The following is a 15,902-nucleotide window of genomic DNA, read 5'->3' as shown; positions in this document are numbered from 1 at the left end:
CATTTAAGCAAAATCAGAGGGTCACACTGAAAAACGGCGTCCTGCTATCAGATACATACAGAGATTTTGTGCTATGCCAGCAGTTAAAACAGAAGTCATGTCATCAGACTGCTTACCTCTTTTGTATAAGCATTGCATGGTATCAGCTGTTAATGAAAGGATACGTTCATTAGTTCTATTTAGTGGTCAGCCTTGGCTCTTCCAGCTGATGGAGCAGTAGCTGTTCACAATTACCACTTTGTGCATAGCTCAGCTCCTTCTCCAGGGATGCTTTTCCAGTGGTCAGCCATAAAAGCATGCATGATCACCCAGCACCCACCCTAAAAGAAAAACAAAGCTTTATGGTTAACAACAGCAGCAGTGAAGAAGACAGTGATCACATTCACATTTCTCTTCATGATTTTTTTGCAAGTCAAAATTGCTAGGAGGCCCATTCTCCTTGGGCTAGGGAATTCTTCCAGAAGTGGCAGAAGGCAGCCGTGAGTCATTAGAATTAGCATGTAGTTTCTTTTTTCTTTTGGGAATTCACTTTTCTAGGTCTTGGGCATATGTTGTCCCAGAGTTTCCCTATCATGCAAGAAAGAGTGCAATAAACATGCTGCATGTACATCAACACTGCAGGTGTCCCTGCTTTTATTACTTTTATGTTGTTATACATTATTCTAATACAGTTTCTTTGTGTTTTTGAGACTCTTAGCTTAAAGAAGAAAATATGACCCAGATATACACTGTCTTGAAGACTCTATAGATTGGCACAACTTGCTGCTTCCAGTTCTGGCTTGCTAAACAACTATGCATTTACAAGGTAGTGAAGGTGGCTTGCATATCTGATCAAGCTAACACGTTTCTATTGTTATTAACAACTTGCAAAAGATAAGGAACTCTCCATCCAGTAACTTCACCATCAAAACAAAGGTCAAGGCGAACACATTTGCTGTAGTTGGAGGCATGGGTCTGATAAGTTTCAGCCCTAACAATTCTTGCAGGAAGACCTATAATTTGGGAAAGTGTTTTACTATCATGGTGTATAGAAACTCAGTAGTAACTCATAGGATCATGATGAAGACATGGCACTCTCCTGCAGGAGAGCAGATGGGAGTTTGCAGTTCATTCCTCAGTACTGAGTGGGCTGCAGCCTTTGAAATGTCTTTGCATGTTCATTAATTTCAGCGCTTAATCCTGTTTTAAGTTAGAGTATCTGCCAGTGTGGACAAACAGTATTTCTTGCATGCCACTTCTCCTCTAGAAGATGATGTTAATAAAACTCGAGAGTGGCCTGATTATGTCAAAGAGGTGCTCCTGACAAAGCTCCTGTTCTGCAAAATATTCAGGAAACATAAATGGATGCAAGCAAGGTCTGGAGACCACACCAACAGGTTTTAAAACTGTAACAGAATAGAAAATCACATATGGTCAAAGTCTTTAAATAAAAGCAAAGTACAAGAAGTATCTAAAATTTACAGTGAGACTTACTTGCATAAATGTTTATAAATTTTATCAAACAACTCATAATTTTGACAGTTTTCCATAAACCCCCGGAACATGCAAAGCATTTAATTTATTTGTCGCAAGATAAAGATAATGAGCAGCATTTTAAAAGTTTATTAACATAAAATGTCCTGGCACAGTCGTACTTACACACTTCTATAGTTTAAATTATATTTTCTAAGAACTCAAAAAAAAAAAAAACTTACAAAAGGGAGCTTCTGATTGCAAAAGCATTCAAAATTATCCTCATTATTTGTATTCATGGAAAAGCAAACCAACCAAACAGCACAAACGAAACTGGATACAAGCACCAGCCATACCTCAAACTGAAAAATGCTTGTGTGTAGCAGAAAATATGGCTCCAATATGGAGACAATAGAGTGCTGAAATAGTCCATATCAAATATGCTAAAACAACAACAAAAGAAGTAAATTACAGCAGAAATGCTGAGTCCATCCCAGCGATGGCATTCCCAGCAGAAGCTGTTCCAGAGGCCACAGGCCAAGCAGAGTAAAGCAGTATATGCTGGTACTCCTTTCTGTTCTTTCACTGCTGTAAATAGCTTGCCTTCCAGAGATAATAAAAATTATTTCATGTGAGTTATGTGGGTTTTTGTTACATTTACCCTTGAACATGTGCAGTGTCTGATAAAGGATAAGAGCTAATGAAATCACATGAAGAGTGGCATACATGGAGTACTGCTTTTTTTCCAATTTATGAGACAAACCAAACCCTGCATTTTGCCTGCCTGTTCTACTACCTGATGAGTGCAGCCAACAAGGAGTACTCAAGAAACATTCTATTAAATGGAAGATTGGTTGGTTGATTGATTGATTAATTGATTGATTGCAGATGAGGCTGGACCCTGTCTGTACTAGACAGGTTCTTTATCCCACTGCCTGCCCCTGCAAAAGACAAAATATGCTTATTGTGACAGTAGACAGTTCCTTCCAACCAGGATCCAGTTGAGAAGCAGCCGCCTCTACCCGGCACAGAAAGGCAAAGGCTTGCATTTTTGCTAAAATACAAGTCTCCATGGCACAAATGCTGTAAGAGCATCACTTCACCCGCTAAGAGTGTACCCCATGAGTCCATTCCTCTTACTGCTGGTCTCCTACACAGCAGAATTACTTCCAGGACTATTTTTTCTTTTGAACGACAACCAAACGTTTATAAATTCAGCGGTGAGGTTTGAGGAACGAAATACATGGACTCGGAGCCTCCTCTCCTTCCCGCGAGTGCCCTCATTCGCTCCCAAGCGAGGCAGAGGAGGCTCGGGGAGTTTCCAGCCGCCCGCGGGGGAAGGAAGCGCGGCGGGCCGGGCGCTGTGCGGCGCTGCCGCCGGCAGGTGGCGCAGTTGGGAGCGCCGAGCCCAGGGCGGGATGAGCCGGAGCCGCTCCCAGGATGGTCCCGAGCCACGGGTCCGCCGGGAGCGAGCGAGAGGATCCGTATGTCACCATGCCTTGATCCCACCTACACGAGAGAAGTGCTCTCTTGGTTTATTCTTGGAATGTGGCTTTTCTTTTAACTCTTCTGGCAGGACATTCGCTTTTGCTGTCCCTGAGACACACCTTATTTTATCCAGAAACAAAAGAGTTTTACAAAGAACCCCTATTTATTGTTGTTTTCCAAATACAAAGACTAATTCATTTACTGATTACCCTTTATCTTCGGTATATTGGCTATATAGTGTTACAGATGGTACAGGTAAGAAATCCTCCTTACCCCATCTTCTTGGCTTCCGACTGAAGTGAAGCACACTCCATTAAACAATAATACCTGATCAGACCTCCTGACTGACTGTACCACACATACAGAAAGCAATGATCCGACAATCATAAGCAGCCTTGTAAAGCCCCATCAATCAGGATATGTCCAAATAATGCACCTGAGCAAACTGGGGTAATCCTGCACTGATCTGCTGAAATTTCTGCAAGTTATGCAGCTTCATAATGAGTAACATAATCATTATTAAAGAAGCAATACTGCAAGATTTAATAATTATACTGAGCTGCCCACCACTCTTACTGGCTTAATTAAACTTTGGATATTCTGCATACACTTAAACCAAGCAGATGCACATAGACACACACAAAAAGGTAGAAATAAGAAAGTATACTAGCAACAAAGCAGAAACTCATTAAAAATGCATTTCATTTTGCTACTGATTTACCCAGGTCAGACTAATCTCAGACCTTCACCAAAAAGAAAACACAGAGCCACTCGGGCAAGAGAAAAAAATGTACTTCCAGAAGGCAGTGTAATTCATCTACCTGCCTCTCAACTATCTAAGGCTCTTTCAAGAGATGAGAGCAACATTAAATGTGCCAGAGGTGGGCTTTTGGTGTCATTACACAAATCTGCAGGGAGTTCTTGCCAAATCCCAGAGTTTTCTAACAGTAGCATACCTCCAAATACATCATTTAGAAGCATGAGGTGAACAGAGACAGGGAATAGTATTTACTTTGGGAAAGTATCAGTCACATGTCTTGTATATATTAGCAGGTTAAACCCAGGAGAGGCAGCTGAATTACTTGTGACCAAAGAAAACAATTAATCAACAGTTTTAAGGCTTCACAGAATTTTAAATATGTATTTACATGTGGTATACACTATTTATTTTAGGTATCTTTAAACTTAGGCTCTGAAGTCTGAAGTTGGCAGCTGGCAGGTCTTCCAAGATAGAAAACATCTTCTGAGACATTGGTGATAAACTATTTTCAAACATAACAGAATTTGTGGCTTAGGGGTTCTGGAGTTTTAATTCAGCTAACCTGAAAAACACTGAGCTGCCTCTTTACCAAGTTACTTAAAATTCTAATCAGTTTTAATATTGCAATATATTATTTTAATATTGATCTAATTATCTTCATTATTTTTATGTTTGGATTAAATTGAAGTCAGTCTATATGGCTGTAGGGTAGCTTGTATAAGTATGGAAGTCAGATAATAAATAAGACTGCTATTATTAAACAGAGAAAATTATGCTGCTGAAAGTATTTTGGAAACTGCTCACCATGCTTTTAGACCACATAATTTAGACCTTTTCCCTGGAAACATTCACACATTAGAGAAGTCCCAATGAGGTCAGTGTGAATAATCCCATCATGGGCAGAAGGTGCTCTCCTGCAGGCACTTTTGGCAGCAGGTGCCCATAGGAAGCCAAAACAACTCCATTCAAAAGTGGGGTGACTGCAGCATCAGGGTGCCCCTGTGTTCAAGGTTCACTTTGTGTTGGATTACCCAGCAGTGAGTGCTGTGCAGCCAGCCAGCCACACCTCTGGCCTAGGATACATGATCATGGTCCAGAAACTACTGAGGACACTCCACCCCATTTAGTTATCCCTCACATTCCAGTTGGCAACAGACCTAAAATAATCCACAAACTCAGCTCAGCAGCTCTTTTCACCTAGGGTCTTCCATGGGACAAAGTGGTTTAATGGAAACCAGACAGAAAAAAACCCAAAAGTCCAACTGGAAACCTCTGGAGAAAAGACGTGTGATTGCTCCATGCTTACAGACTACACCATGCAAGCTGCATGACTTGGCTGCCCACTGGCATCACTTGGATGGTTAACTGGGACAGCTGGAAGATGGAGAATCCCAACCTTTCCCTAGAGATCACCCAGGATGACATTTCTGAACTTTCACAATTACTTTCTTAGATGGATTTGTTTTGAAGTAGGTGTTTACTTTCATAAATGCTCCTATGAAGGAAGAAAAATGTCAAATAACAAATTACAGAATTGAGGGTTTCTCCATCCCACAGTAGAGCTGCTTTCAATTGCTGCCATGCTAGCAGTAATGAAAACAACTGGACTTCTTAAAAGATAATTTCTGTGCATTTGTATTTTTAAAAAAATCAGCCTCATGATCCAAATGATGATGACTTCTCATCCGAGCATTTCACAAAATGACAATGCAGGCCCATCTACTAGAGAGAGCAATTCTGTGAGCATTAGCTAGTGCTCACAACAATTCCACAATTTGCCTTTGGATCCACTCCAGCTGAATGAATAGACAGCACATTTCCCAAAATGCAGGAATTTTGCTGCCATGAAGCACACTGAGGACAACAATCAAGCCTCAGCTTTGTAATGATAGGATTTAAAAAAATAGCCATTTAATTTAAAATAGTCTGTGGTTTGTAAAGCTGTTTCTGCAGAGCACACAGAGGATGAAATGCACACGCTTTCACAGGCCTTCAGCTGCTGGCCCAAGTGCAAAGAAAGATTAAGGCGAGACAGCTTGAATTTACATGATGCAAACTAGAAGAATCAGGAAGAAAAGATGGCTCTGAAAACTATACTTTGTTTTGCCCTAGAAGAGGGATAATACAAACTAAGTAGTTTTTTTACAGCTAGCAATATCCAGCCAGATTGCAAAGGTATGAGCATGGGAGCAGCCAAACAATAGCTCTATTCTCCCACAACCAATTTCTCCAAATCTGGAGTCTCACTTTCTGGGTTCCCACACTGAGCCACAGGCCTCAAGTTTAATTAAAAATGAGTGCAATCAAAAAAAAATTATTGGTTAGCTTTGATAATGCAGGCCTTAGCAAGGGAAAGACAGGGACTGAACCAAACCTAGCAGTGTGGTACAGTAACCCTACAATATTCCCATGGGCACACAGTGAAGATGAAGAGAGGTGTGGAAACTGTAAGGAAAGGCAAAAAACTCCAATACCAGCTTATGAGTATTTGCTAAGCACTACTCTGTGATACAGTTTATAATGGGTGGAAAACACATAAAGGGGAGCCAGAATTCACCTCTGACATGAACTGAGTGAAGGCACGGAGCTGCAGGAATCTGTGGTGAGTTTTAAGGGATGCTGGCACAACCTCTGCTGGAGTTGTGTGCTGGAGCAGGAGACAGCCTTGAGAAGTAAAACTGAGCATTCCCATTTCTGCTGTGTTCACGGGCAGAGAGGAGCCTGTGCAGGTGTGGGGAAGGGGGAAAAGGGCTACTGCACAGCTCAGGGGCTGCACAGGGACACTGTCTGAGCCTTGACTGAACCCAGATTCGGTCTGTCCTGGCTCAGAATAAAACCCACACTCTGTTCACCACAGAAGCTTCATGACTAACAGTCTAGCCTCCAGCAACCATGAAGTAGGCACAAAAAATCAAGAAGGAGAAGGGTGCTCCTTTTGCTTGTACCCTATGGCTGGGGTTTTTCTTCTGAACAAAAATGTCCCCTGGCCACATTGGTGAGTAAGTATGCCATTCTGGGAGCTGCTCCGCCCCACCCGTGGGATAGTGAATCAGGGAGAGTTATACAACTTTGCTATTTATGGGAGGTTTCACCCACTTACCTCTGCTGTGCTGCTCTCTCTGCTTGCAGCTGTGCACAACCAGTTTTGAAGGATGGGTAACCAGGAGTAAAAATTATATGGAGAAGGAATAATTTGTCTTTGAACTTGGTGAATAAAAATTCACAGTAGTGAGGGCAACCATCAGAAAGAGACAAACAAAGTTCAAATCAGAAGTCAACCTGGAAATGATTTGGTAAGGAACCCCCCATACAAAAAGTCACAGTGCATGTAGATTTCCATTAATATTGTGACAAAGCCTCCCCCAACTCTCCTGCAGCAATCCAAGTAAACAAATATACAGGTAAATTCCTGAACTCACTGCCTAGCTCAGCTGCCATGGTATGGACACGCCCACTGGTTTGAGCTCTAAGAAACCTAATTCAGCTAAACATTTCAGGGTTCAGATTTGTGTTTTGGTATCCCTAATTTTCTTCTCAGTGCAATGTTTGTTTTTTTCAGTGCAATGATCCTGAACAAGAAGGACCAGACTGTGTTTTCGTGCAATCAAATTGTCAAGCTGAAGGTAGGGAGCTCACCAGGCTTAGCATCTCTCAGCATTCTGTTAACTGGAAGCCAAAAACCAGCAGCTAAGCTTGAAAAAGTTGATCTTGGTGAGAAGCAAGAAAGGTTAAATACACGAAGCTCTGTTAGTCAATGGGATTTATTCGCTCAGTTCTAATTTTAACTTTGGTTAGCCCAATAAAAGGTATCACATCACCGTCTGGGTAGCTGTCGTACAAAAAACAATGCAGCTACCAACTTTCCTCCATTGGATGACATACTTGGGCAGTAGCCCTTTAAAAAAAGGCATCAGCTTCTTTAGGGCACATTTGGTTTTCCATTCATATTTTTCCTGATGGTGAAAGCAATCTTATTCATCCCAGAGAAGAATAGATACATTGTATTTCAAAAGTTTAACCAAAACATGCAGTTTGCTGCAAATTTTCCTTCTTTCAGGATTCTTAAAACACACCTACAAAGTGGTGTGTTTGCTGCTGGGCAAAATCATCAATTTACAGTCAGTGGAATTTGGTAGGGAAAAAAGGTAAAAGGAAAAAGAAATGAATGACAGGATTGCAAGAGCTGACTGCAACTTACAAAAATGCAGATGATGAGAAGAAGGACTAAAAGCAAAAACTCCCCATTAAATAAGCTAATAAATGTTAATCATGGAATGACTTTTTAATAAATGAGACAAAAATAGCAAAACAAAACAAAGCATTTCTCTGTGGTAGCTGGCATGGGAGCATTTGGACACGATTCTGCTGGGAATCCAGTTCTTTGGGTCTCCTCTTCCTCCTTCCATGCCTTCTAAGTGCAGCCAGAAGGGACAAACCTCTACATTTGAAATACTGTTGCCCAGAACAATGGGGGAAATGCTCCCCTCACAAGTCACACTCCTCCTGACTGCCTTTGAGATCTGTGCCCTGAAATAGGCAGTCCAGTATCATGACGAAGGAATCACATCGTACCACCATGAAATATCCAGTTAATGCTGGGACAGCGTGTTCAAATACACTGCCAAGAGAAATTCTCTTTGTTTCTACTGGATCAGAAGCAATCACCACATATTAACCAAGACATATTCTTACAAGTTCATAAACCCAGCCATGGCTCAAATGGAAGGAAGACACTACACTTCCAGGCAGCTGAAAAAAAGCAATTCCTGTCAAATATGCAGTAACTTGACTGTTCTCCAATATTTATGGATCTTGACTTCATTATGCCATCAGGGGGGAAAAAAAAGTACAATAATCCCCTTTATGTCTCTTGTAATTGAATCCAACCATGAGTATAAAATAATGTGAGCATTTGAAGTAACTATTAATTATTGACTGCTTGCTTCATAATGAATTGGAATATCATCTGTTATAGACCAACTTTTTCATACATTCCCTAACACTTCCAAGATGCTGTAGGACTAAGCTGCAGTTTAAAATAATTGCAGTATTAAAATCAATAGAATAAAAACTTTTTTCTTTCCCAATAAAGCTGTAAACTTTGCAAATGGTCTCATCAGATTTTGCAAAGTAAGGAGGACTGGTCTAAGTCATCCTTGAATCATACCCTTGCTGGTTCCTTGCTTGCCTAAGAATAGCACCTGTGCTACCTTCATTAACAATGATTAAATGTCTCAGTATAATCAGAGGACTGCGGAGCTTCCAATGTTGGAATACTAGGTGAAATTCAGGAAATAGTAATTGTAACAACAAAATCAATTTAGAGAAACCATCACAACTTTTTAAAAGACAGAGGGCCAAGCTTTGTGCTGATCAAATGTCAAATTAAGTAAGTTCATTCTTCTTAACAGAATGTGTTTTGGAAATACTTTCTTTCTACATTCTCTTGGTTAAGGAGCAGAGGGAGAGCATGCTGCTCATTGCTTGATTTCCTAAACTATTTAATAGTGTTGCTATGACTGCTGAAAAGCTGCTATCATCATCCTAAGAGTGTCTTCATCTATAAGCGACTGAAGTAACATGAATAAAATGCTCTGGGGTTTTATTTTGCAAGTGCCTATTTCACATGCAGCATCACTCTCTGCAGAGAACCAATCACTTCTAGGGTGCAGTGTGGCAGCTGTTTAATGAATACCCACTAGCTAAGCCTCATGCATATTGTATCATAGGAATAGTAACTTCTGGAAAGACCCTCATAATTTATTACATCATCTAGCTAGGAGTTCAGTGGTGCTAATAGGTCATCTTATTTTGACATGCAGCCCCAAGCAGGAGACTATGGATGCTCTCCTGTCAAAATCAATTGCAAAATACTCACTTAAATTTATCAAAAGTAGATTTGGGCCTCTAATCAGGTTACAGTAATGAGTCAGGATGACTGACCTCCCTTCAAGATTTCAGGCCAGGCAACAACTTACACAGTTAGAATAGCTTTTATCTTGTTTCTACATCTGAATATACTGTCAGTCTGCTGGAGCTGTGGTGGAGGGCGAGCTATGATTGGCACTGATCATTCCCACTTAAGAAGCATTCCAAGTCTCTCTTCTGCTTATAAAGACAAATGAAAATATCAAACACTGTTATCACTCTGTTCTATAGCAGTAACTGGTTTTGCAGAAAATAATGTCCTAAAGGAACAGTTTTTCTGATGACAGTATGGTGTTACAGTGGTGCTAGCAAACAAATGAACAATATGTTGATGCTTTATCAAATGGAAAACACTCCCATCAGAGTTAACATCAATTTACATGGTGTAGCCTGAGGGTGGGGATCTCTTCCAGGGCTGCTACTTACTTTCAGGATTTTTTACCTGATATGTAAAAATCCTGTCATTTAAAGCACAAGAATGGATACTGAAATCTCCAATAAAGCAGGTTCATCTGCAAGCATGAATGCCTCTTACAGACACAGTAAATCCGAACACATAGCAAAGAGCACATGTAAAAGAAACTTTAACTCACAATAACTGCACATGAAAATAAACTGGTGTTTTACTCCCTTTCCTGATTACAACAACAGGAAACTGTTGGAAAATACCACAGTGTTATAAAAGAATGTTTTATATTATTTATATTTATATAAAAATATATATTTATATATTTTTATACTTATTTAAATCTATGCTCATGTTGCATCTATTTGTACTCCTTGATATGGCAGATGTAAAGATAGAGCAGTCAGGAACTTTGTCAGACAAGACCAGGTCTATTCAATTAGCTGGGTTATGCTTCCATCCCATCATTAATTACAGCACTTGTCATACACTTAAGGCAAACAGAAGTGCAAAGTATCTCTGCTGTGATCTGCTGGTCTCCTGGAAAAAGCACATTCCCCCAGGTTAGCAGCTTCTATCTAGCAAACAACCAGCTGTCTTGCAAAGGAGGACAGAAATAATAATTCCTGATACTATTGACTATTACAAGAATTTACAAGACAGAGGACAAAAAAATAGAGAGGAAGTTCAAGACTCTAAAACAAGCAACTTTTCCACTGTTTACGTAAAAACAAATTCGTGTTGAACTTGGTCTACTAGAGTATTAGGATAAATTCTCATTGAAACAACACATTCATAACCTCTTCCAGCTTGGGTGAATTTTGTTAATTATAAGCCTGGCCCTGTGGGCTTGTGCCCTCAACAAGATCAAGGCTCATGAAGCAGCATAATGCTGTGCAAACTTTACCTTTGAGCTGCAAAGGAACTAAGTCACCTGCAAACAGCACATGAAGATACCACATAAATACCAGAGTGACCTCATGCTATAAAGGAGTAAAGAAAGCAACAAGATGTGAAGGGGTGACAGCAAACAAAGCTGTGGGAAACTCAAGGTTAATATCAAATGAAGAAGTGATACAGAAGCTTGGTTTCAGGAGTATGTCATATATTTTACAGCACTTTTGCACCAATTTGTTTTATTTTTTTAGTAGATTATTTATAAACAGAAGATTTTGATAAGAAAGATATTTATTCAATATGATGCATACCCTGTAATTTATTTTTTTTCCAATGCTGGAAGAACTTTACATAGAAATACAATCTCTGCTCAATAAATTTCAGTTTATGGCAGTAATTATTCTTTATAAGCAATACAAGAATATAGAAATTTATCTCTAATTCTCTCTGTACAGTAAATGCTGAAAAAGAGAAAATAAAAAGACATTTTAAAGGAAAGCCCAACCCCTTGAAAGCAGAGAAATGTTTTTCTGTGTCACAGTTGAATAATAGTTGGACAGAAGAATGAATCTAGGGCTGGAAACCACAGTCTTAGTTTGAACTCAGCATTGTGTACAAAGCCCAAAAGATGAGCAGCGTCCAGATTTTGGTCATCAGAGTAGTAATTGTTTTAATCTGTTTTTCTAAAATGCAATGGCAGAAAAACAAAATTAAAGAAAAGCCATTGGACAGTAACATTCTGAAAATAAACTTCTACCAAGAAAATAAACTTTAGAATTATTTATCTGTTTAACAGAAAAATATATGCTTTATGTTAGGATTTATTTTAGAAAATGTATTTCAAAGTTCTAGATAATAAAAATGCCATGAATCACAGCATTCTTTTCAAAATGTCACAAAATTCCTTTTAGATTTATTTCAATAAAATTGTAATTTAAAATTAATTTTAGTCTTTGAGCCACTTAACCATATGAAATCCTATTCAAATAGCTGAATGTGCAGATAGGCTGCATATTTAAGCTAACCAGGCATTACTACTAAATCCTGTTCAGAACAGTTTGACTGGCCACCAGTGCCTCTCTCAGCCTCAGAAACATCACTGATGAGAACCAAACATATGTTCCCCCCAAACTAGTAATGTTTCCTTACGTTCCTTATACCTCTCTAGCTTCCAAACTTCCTAAAACTGGCCTGAGTTTTTCCCAGCCAAAAAGAACTTTCTTAAAAATTCAAACTACATTTGAGAACTGCTAAGAATTACTTTACAATATTTCCTCTTAGGCTGCTGCATAAATGACTACATTTCAATTACTTCCTTTGAATTAGATGGACTATTTGGCATTGGGGGAAAGTAAGTAATTTTTATTCAATGCAACTTTTAAATCTTGATGATACTATCAAATACTGCAATTTAGCACAATACACAAAGAGGTCATACTTTACTACTATAGACAGTTCTACCTTTTTCTTCCTTTCCCCATTCCCCTTTATTACCAGCATATTTTCTCCTTTTTGTAAAACTATTCTCATGAGACCTTATTTTGCAAAGCATGGAGCAGGAAAGGCAAATAAGAGTGCTTCTGAGCATTACATCTTAAAATGACAGAAAATGACTTCAATAAGAGTGGATGATATAATTGACCTGAGTGCCTACTTGTCATTTACCCTAAAGTCCCAATGAAGCCAGGCAGCTCTGAGCACTGGGATCACATTCAATAATGGGAATCATGACAGAGTAATATATTTCACAGAAGTCTCATAGCAGTTTACTTTCCAGCTATATTATATGCCTATAATTTAGGATTCTTTGGTCCAGGATTCTACATCATTATGGTATGGGCTTTCTGTAGTAACTGTGCTTGATTTTTCAAGATTCCCTAGTAGCCACTGACAGGAGGACAAAAGAAGATTTGAGATCTATAGTTAACATTTAAGCCTAATAGCTACAGTAATTGATTAGTTCTCCATGGACTTTTTTGGTCACTGAGATGTGTACAGAGACTACAGGAGATTATTTTATTGTGTAATTTTCACAGCGCAGCAGGGTACCTTGACAATGGGTTGGATACCACCCTCCTGACAAAACACCACGGGGGAGGGATCAGAGGGAAGAAAACTCAGAGAGCAGAATCACTCCACAACAAGCAGGGGGTAGGATTTTTTCCTTCCTGGGAAAGAAGAAAGATTTCTGGCCCCACAATTTGTAGATAAATCTGAGATCTCCTGGGAGACAGTCATTTTGTTGGGAGTTACAACTCACTTCAGCCCTAGAGGTATCAGAGGCCTTACCCAGTTCCTTGGCTACTGAGCTATTTAATAGCTAACATGTTGAAAAAGGCTTCTTGAAACAGTTATATCGTGTACTGAGCCAGAATAGGGCCAGAGGGTTAAGCAGCAGATGCACAAGAGCTGCAAAGCTGGTTTTGTTTTTGGGGTGGGTGGAGGTAAAGAAATTGAAAGTAGACATGGAGATGATTGAAGGTTGATGGCTTAAGACATTCTGAAAAATAATGCCTCCTTATTAGCCATAGATCAAGCTAGCATTGACCACAGCAACTGTTACAACCTCTTTTGAAACAGCACAAAAGTGAGTTGGAGGGGCCTTTACTACACTAGAACAGGAGCTGGTGAATCCCTGTTGAGGGAACCAACAGGAGTGTGGGATGGGGAGATGGCTCATGCACTTGCATCTACACAAGCAGCTATCAGTGCATTCTGTATGTGCCATCCAAGAGACTTCAACTTATATCTTGGTATGAACTAGCAACAGGTGTTCAAATGCCTGTTTATACACTTGATCCTGGTCTCAGTTATTTTCAGTTCCAAGTGTTTTTTAGTAATATCTCAACTCACTCTCAGAAATCCAGACATGAACCTGACTCTTCCAAACTCTAGATCAAGTTTGCCTCAGTTGTTGGGTGCTGTGTTTCAGGCACCTTGCATGAGCCTGACCTTCAGAAGGCGAATACTCAGAACTTTCAAAATACACAACACTCAAAGCACCCTCCAACTGGATTAATAAAAATGAAGGCACTCAGAAGTTGGTAGTTACTTTTGAAAATCTTACACATAACTAGAGCAGACTGGTTGACAAGAAAAGCAGAAATCACAGGTAACCATAAAAAGATCCATGTGTTGCTGTGCTCAGGGTACTTACAGTGTAAACTTTACTCCCATTCATAGTGGCATAGTTAATGGCAAAAGGGTTTGCCCTTTATGTCCAGTAACCATATTTTACTCTATATCTCTAGAGAGCAGGAGTCTTTATAGGCAATGAGAGAGGGGGGAAAAGAGTTGATGGATTACCAGTTTTTCTCCTGGTGGTGAATTCAGCTGTCTGGAATCATGAATGTTAGTACAGGAGGAAACGAGATAATTATCTTTTGTCAAAACTGTGATATAACAAATGTTAATATAATCTCAAAGGGAGGTACAGTTCAGAATATCTTTTAAAAAGACAAAACATATCGTGAAACAAAGTTTGCTTTTAACTATGTATAAACAGTCTTTGATCAATCAACTGAATCCTTAGAAAGGGATGATATATCACAAAACACAACAAAACACCCCTACCACAGTTGGGTAAGTGCTTAAACTTTGCTCACAGAAAGGATGATAGCAGTTAGCAGGGAGACCCAACCAAATTATTAGAGTGGAACTTTTTTGTTTTTCTATAAATTAGCACAGTTCTCTCCTTCTGGAAGCTGTAATCACTACAGAGTAAAATGAATTGGTTCTGCTGCATTCTAAATGCATCTGGCATCAGACAGAAATTTCTCCTGAGGGTTGTCATCAGAGTTCATGGCTTTTTGTTTCCTCTGTTGCATCCTCAGAAAGACCTGTAAAGCAAAAAGGAGATGCTTAAAAATTTAGTGCAGTTGGCAACTACATGCACTATATTGTTGATTCTATCAGTTTGTGAAAGCCTTGGTTATAGCTGGAGGAAACAATTTATTACATACTAAAACAGTTAGGATAAAAATGCTTAACTTGCAAATTCAAGTGCTCACAAGTTCAGAAAATAAAAAAAAAATAATGCAATAAAGGCAATTTCACATCAGCTTTTCTATACATATCATGGATGATAAGAGTTCAAACTACAAAATCATGGACTACTTTTGCATCAGAAAAAATTACAGAGAACAACTGGGCATATGATCTGAGCAACAGTTACTCCAATTTACTACTTGCATTTATTCTGTCCCTTTTTCTGGGAAAAAAAATGACAGTACAAGTTGCAAAACAATAGAAAATTGAATGCATACACTCATTAACAAGGATATACTTAGACATATATATAGAGAGAGAGATTATAGATGTAGATCTAGATCTAGATAGATATAGATATATGACTATCAGCTTGGGCAAGAGGAAAATAGCCATACTCTTATAGGTAACTTCTGCCATAAGCCAAGAAAATGAGTCTCCCATTTTCAAATATTAGTTCAAGAGATTAATCAGTCTTGGATAGGATAATAATCTCAGCAATAATGAACCTGACAGAATTTGAAAAGGGGATAGAGATGCATAGAAAGTTGCTTCATATATCTAGGGAGAAAGAAAACAGTGGATGATCACATAAATTTTTACACACACATACTTGAATAACTGAAATTAAAAGTGGCTATTTCACCCAGAAGCTTCTTACATATGCACTCTTAGTTTAGACTGAAAATTATTTAAATCCTTTTCTAATTAATTTAAGCAATCCAAAATAAATTCGCACTATCTCCAAATGATATACTACTAATAATAAAATAACACATAGATTTTATGAGGTTTGTTATGTTTTTTTTCCTTCTTCTCTGAAAAAAGCTAAAATCCCTCAAAATACAATTAAATGATCCATCAGGTCAGCGGAATAAAATTTGAGCATCCAATGTTCTAAACCAAAGCCACTAGTCTCTTGTCAGCCTAATTGCTTTTACAATCATGTTCACACAGAATTTAGCACCAACAAACTACATAAAC

At 38.9% G+C, this 15,902-nt stretch overlaps 1 protein-coding gene across 1 annotated transcript in view; it reads right to left on the bottom strand.

The window, feature by feature from the left end:
- Positions 1 to 11,118: 11,118 nt before the first annotated feature.
- BBS9 (Bardet-Biedl syndrome 9) overlaps positions 11,119 to 15,902 on the bottom strand; it is a 288,879-nt gene continuing 284,095 nt past the window's right edge. Inside the window, exon 23 of the mRNA XM_059848492.1 lies at positions 11,119 to 14,770. Coding sequence (XP_059704475.1) covers positions 14,724 to 14,770 — 47 coding nt within the window. The 3' untranslated portion in view covers positions 11,119 to 14,723. The remainder of the gene's footprint in view (positions 14,771 to 15,902) is intronic.

Source organism: Haemorhous mexicanus, chromosome 1, assembly GCF_027477595.1.
Source record: "Haemorhous mexicanus isolate bHaeMex1 chromosome 1, bHaeMex1.pri, whole genome shotgun sequence".
In the NCBI taxonomy this organism is placed as follows: Eukaryota; Metazoa; Chordata; class Aves; order Passeriformes; family Fringillidae; genus Haemorhous; species Haemorhous mexicanus.
The sequence above is the reverse complement of the archived record's forward strand: the minus strand, read 5'-3'. Positions and strand labels throughout refer to the sequence as shown.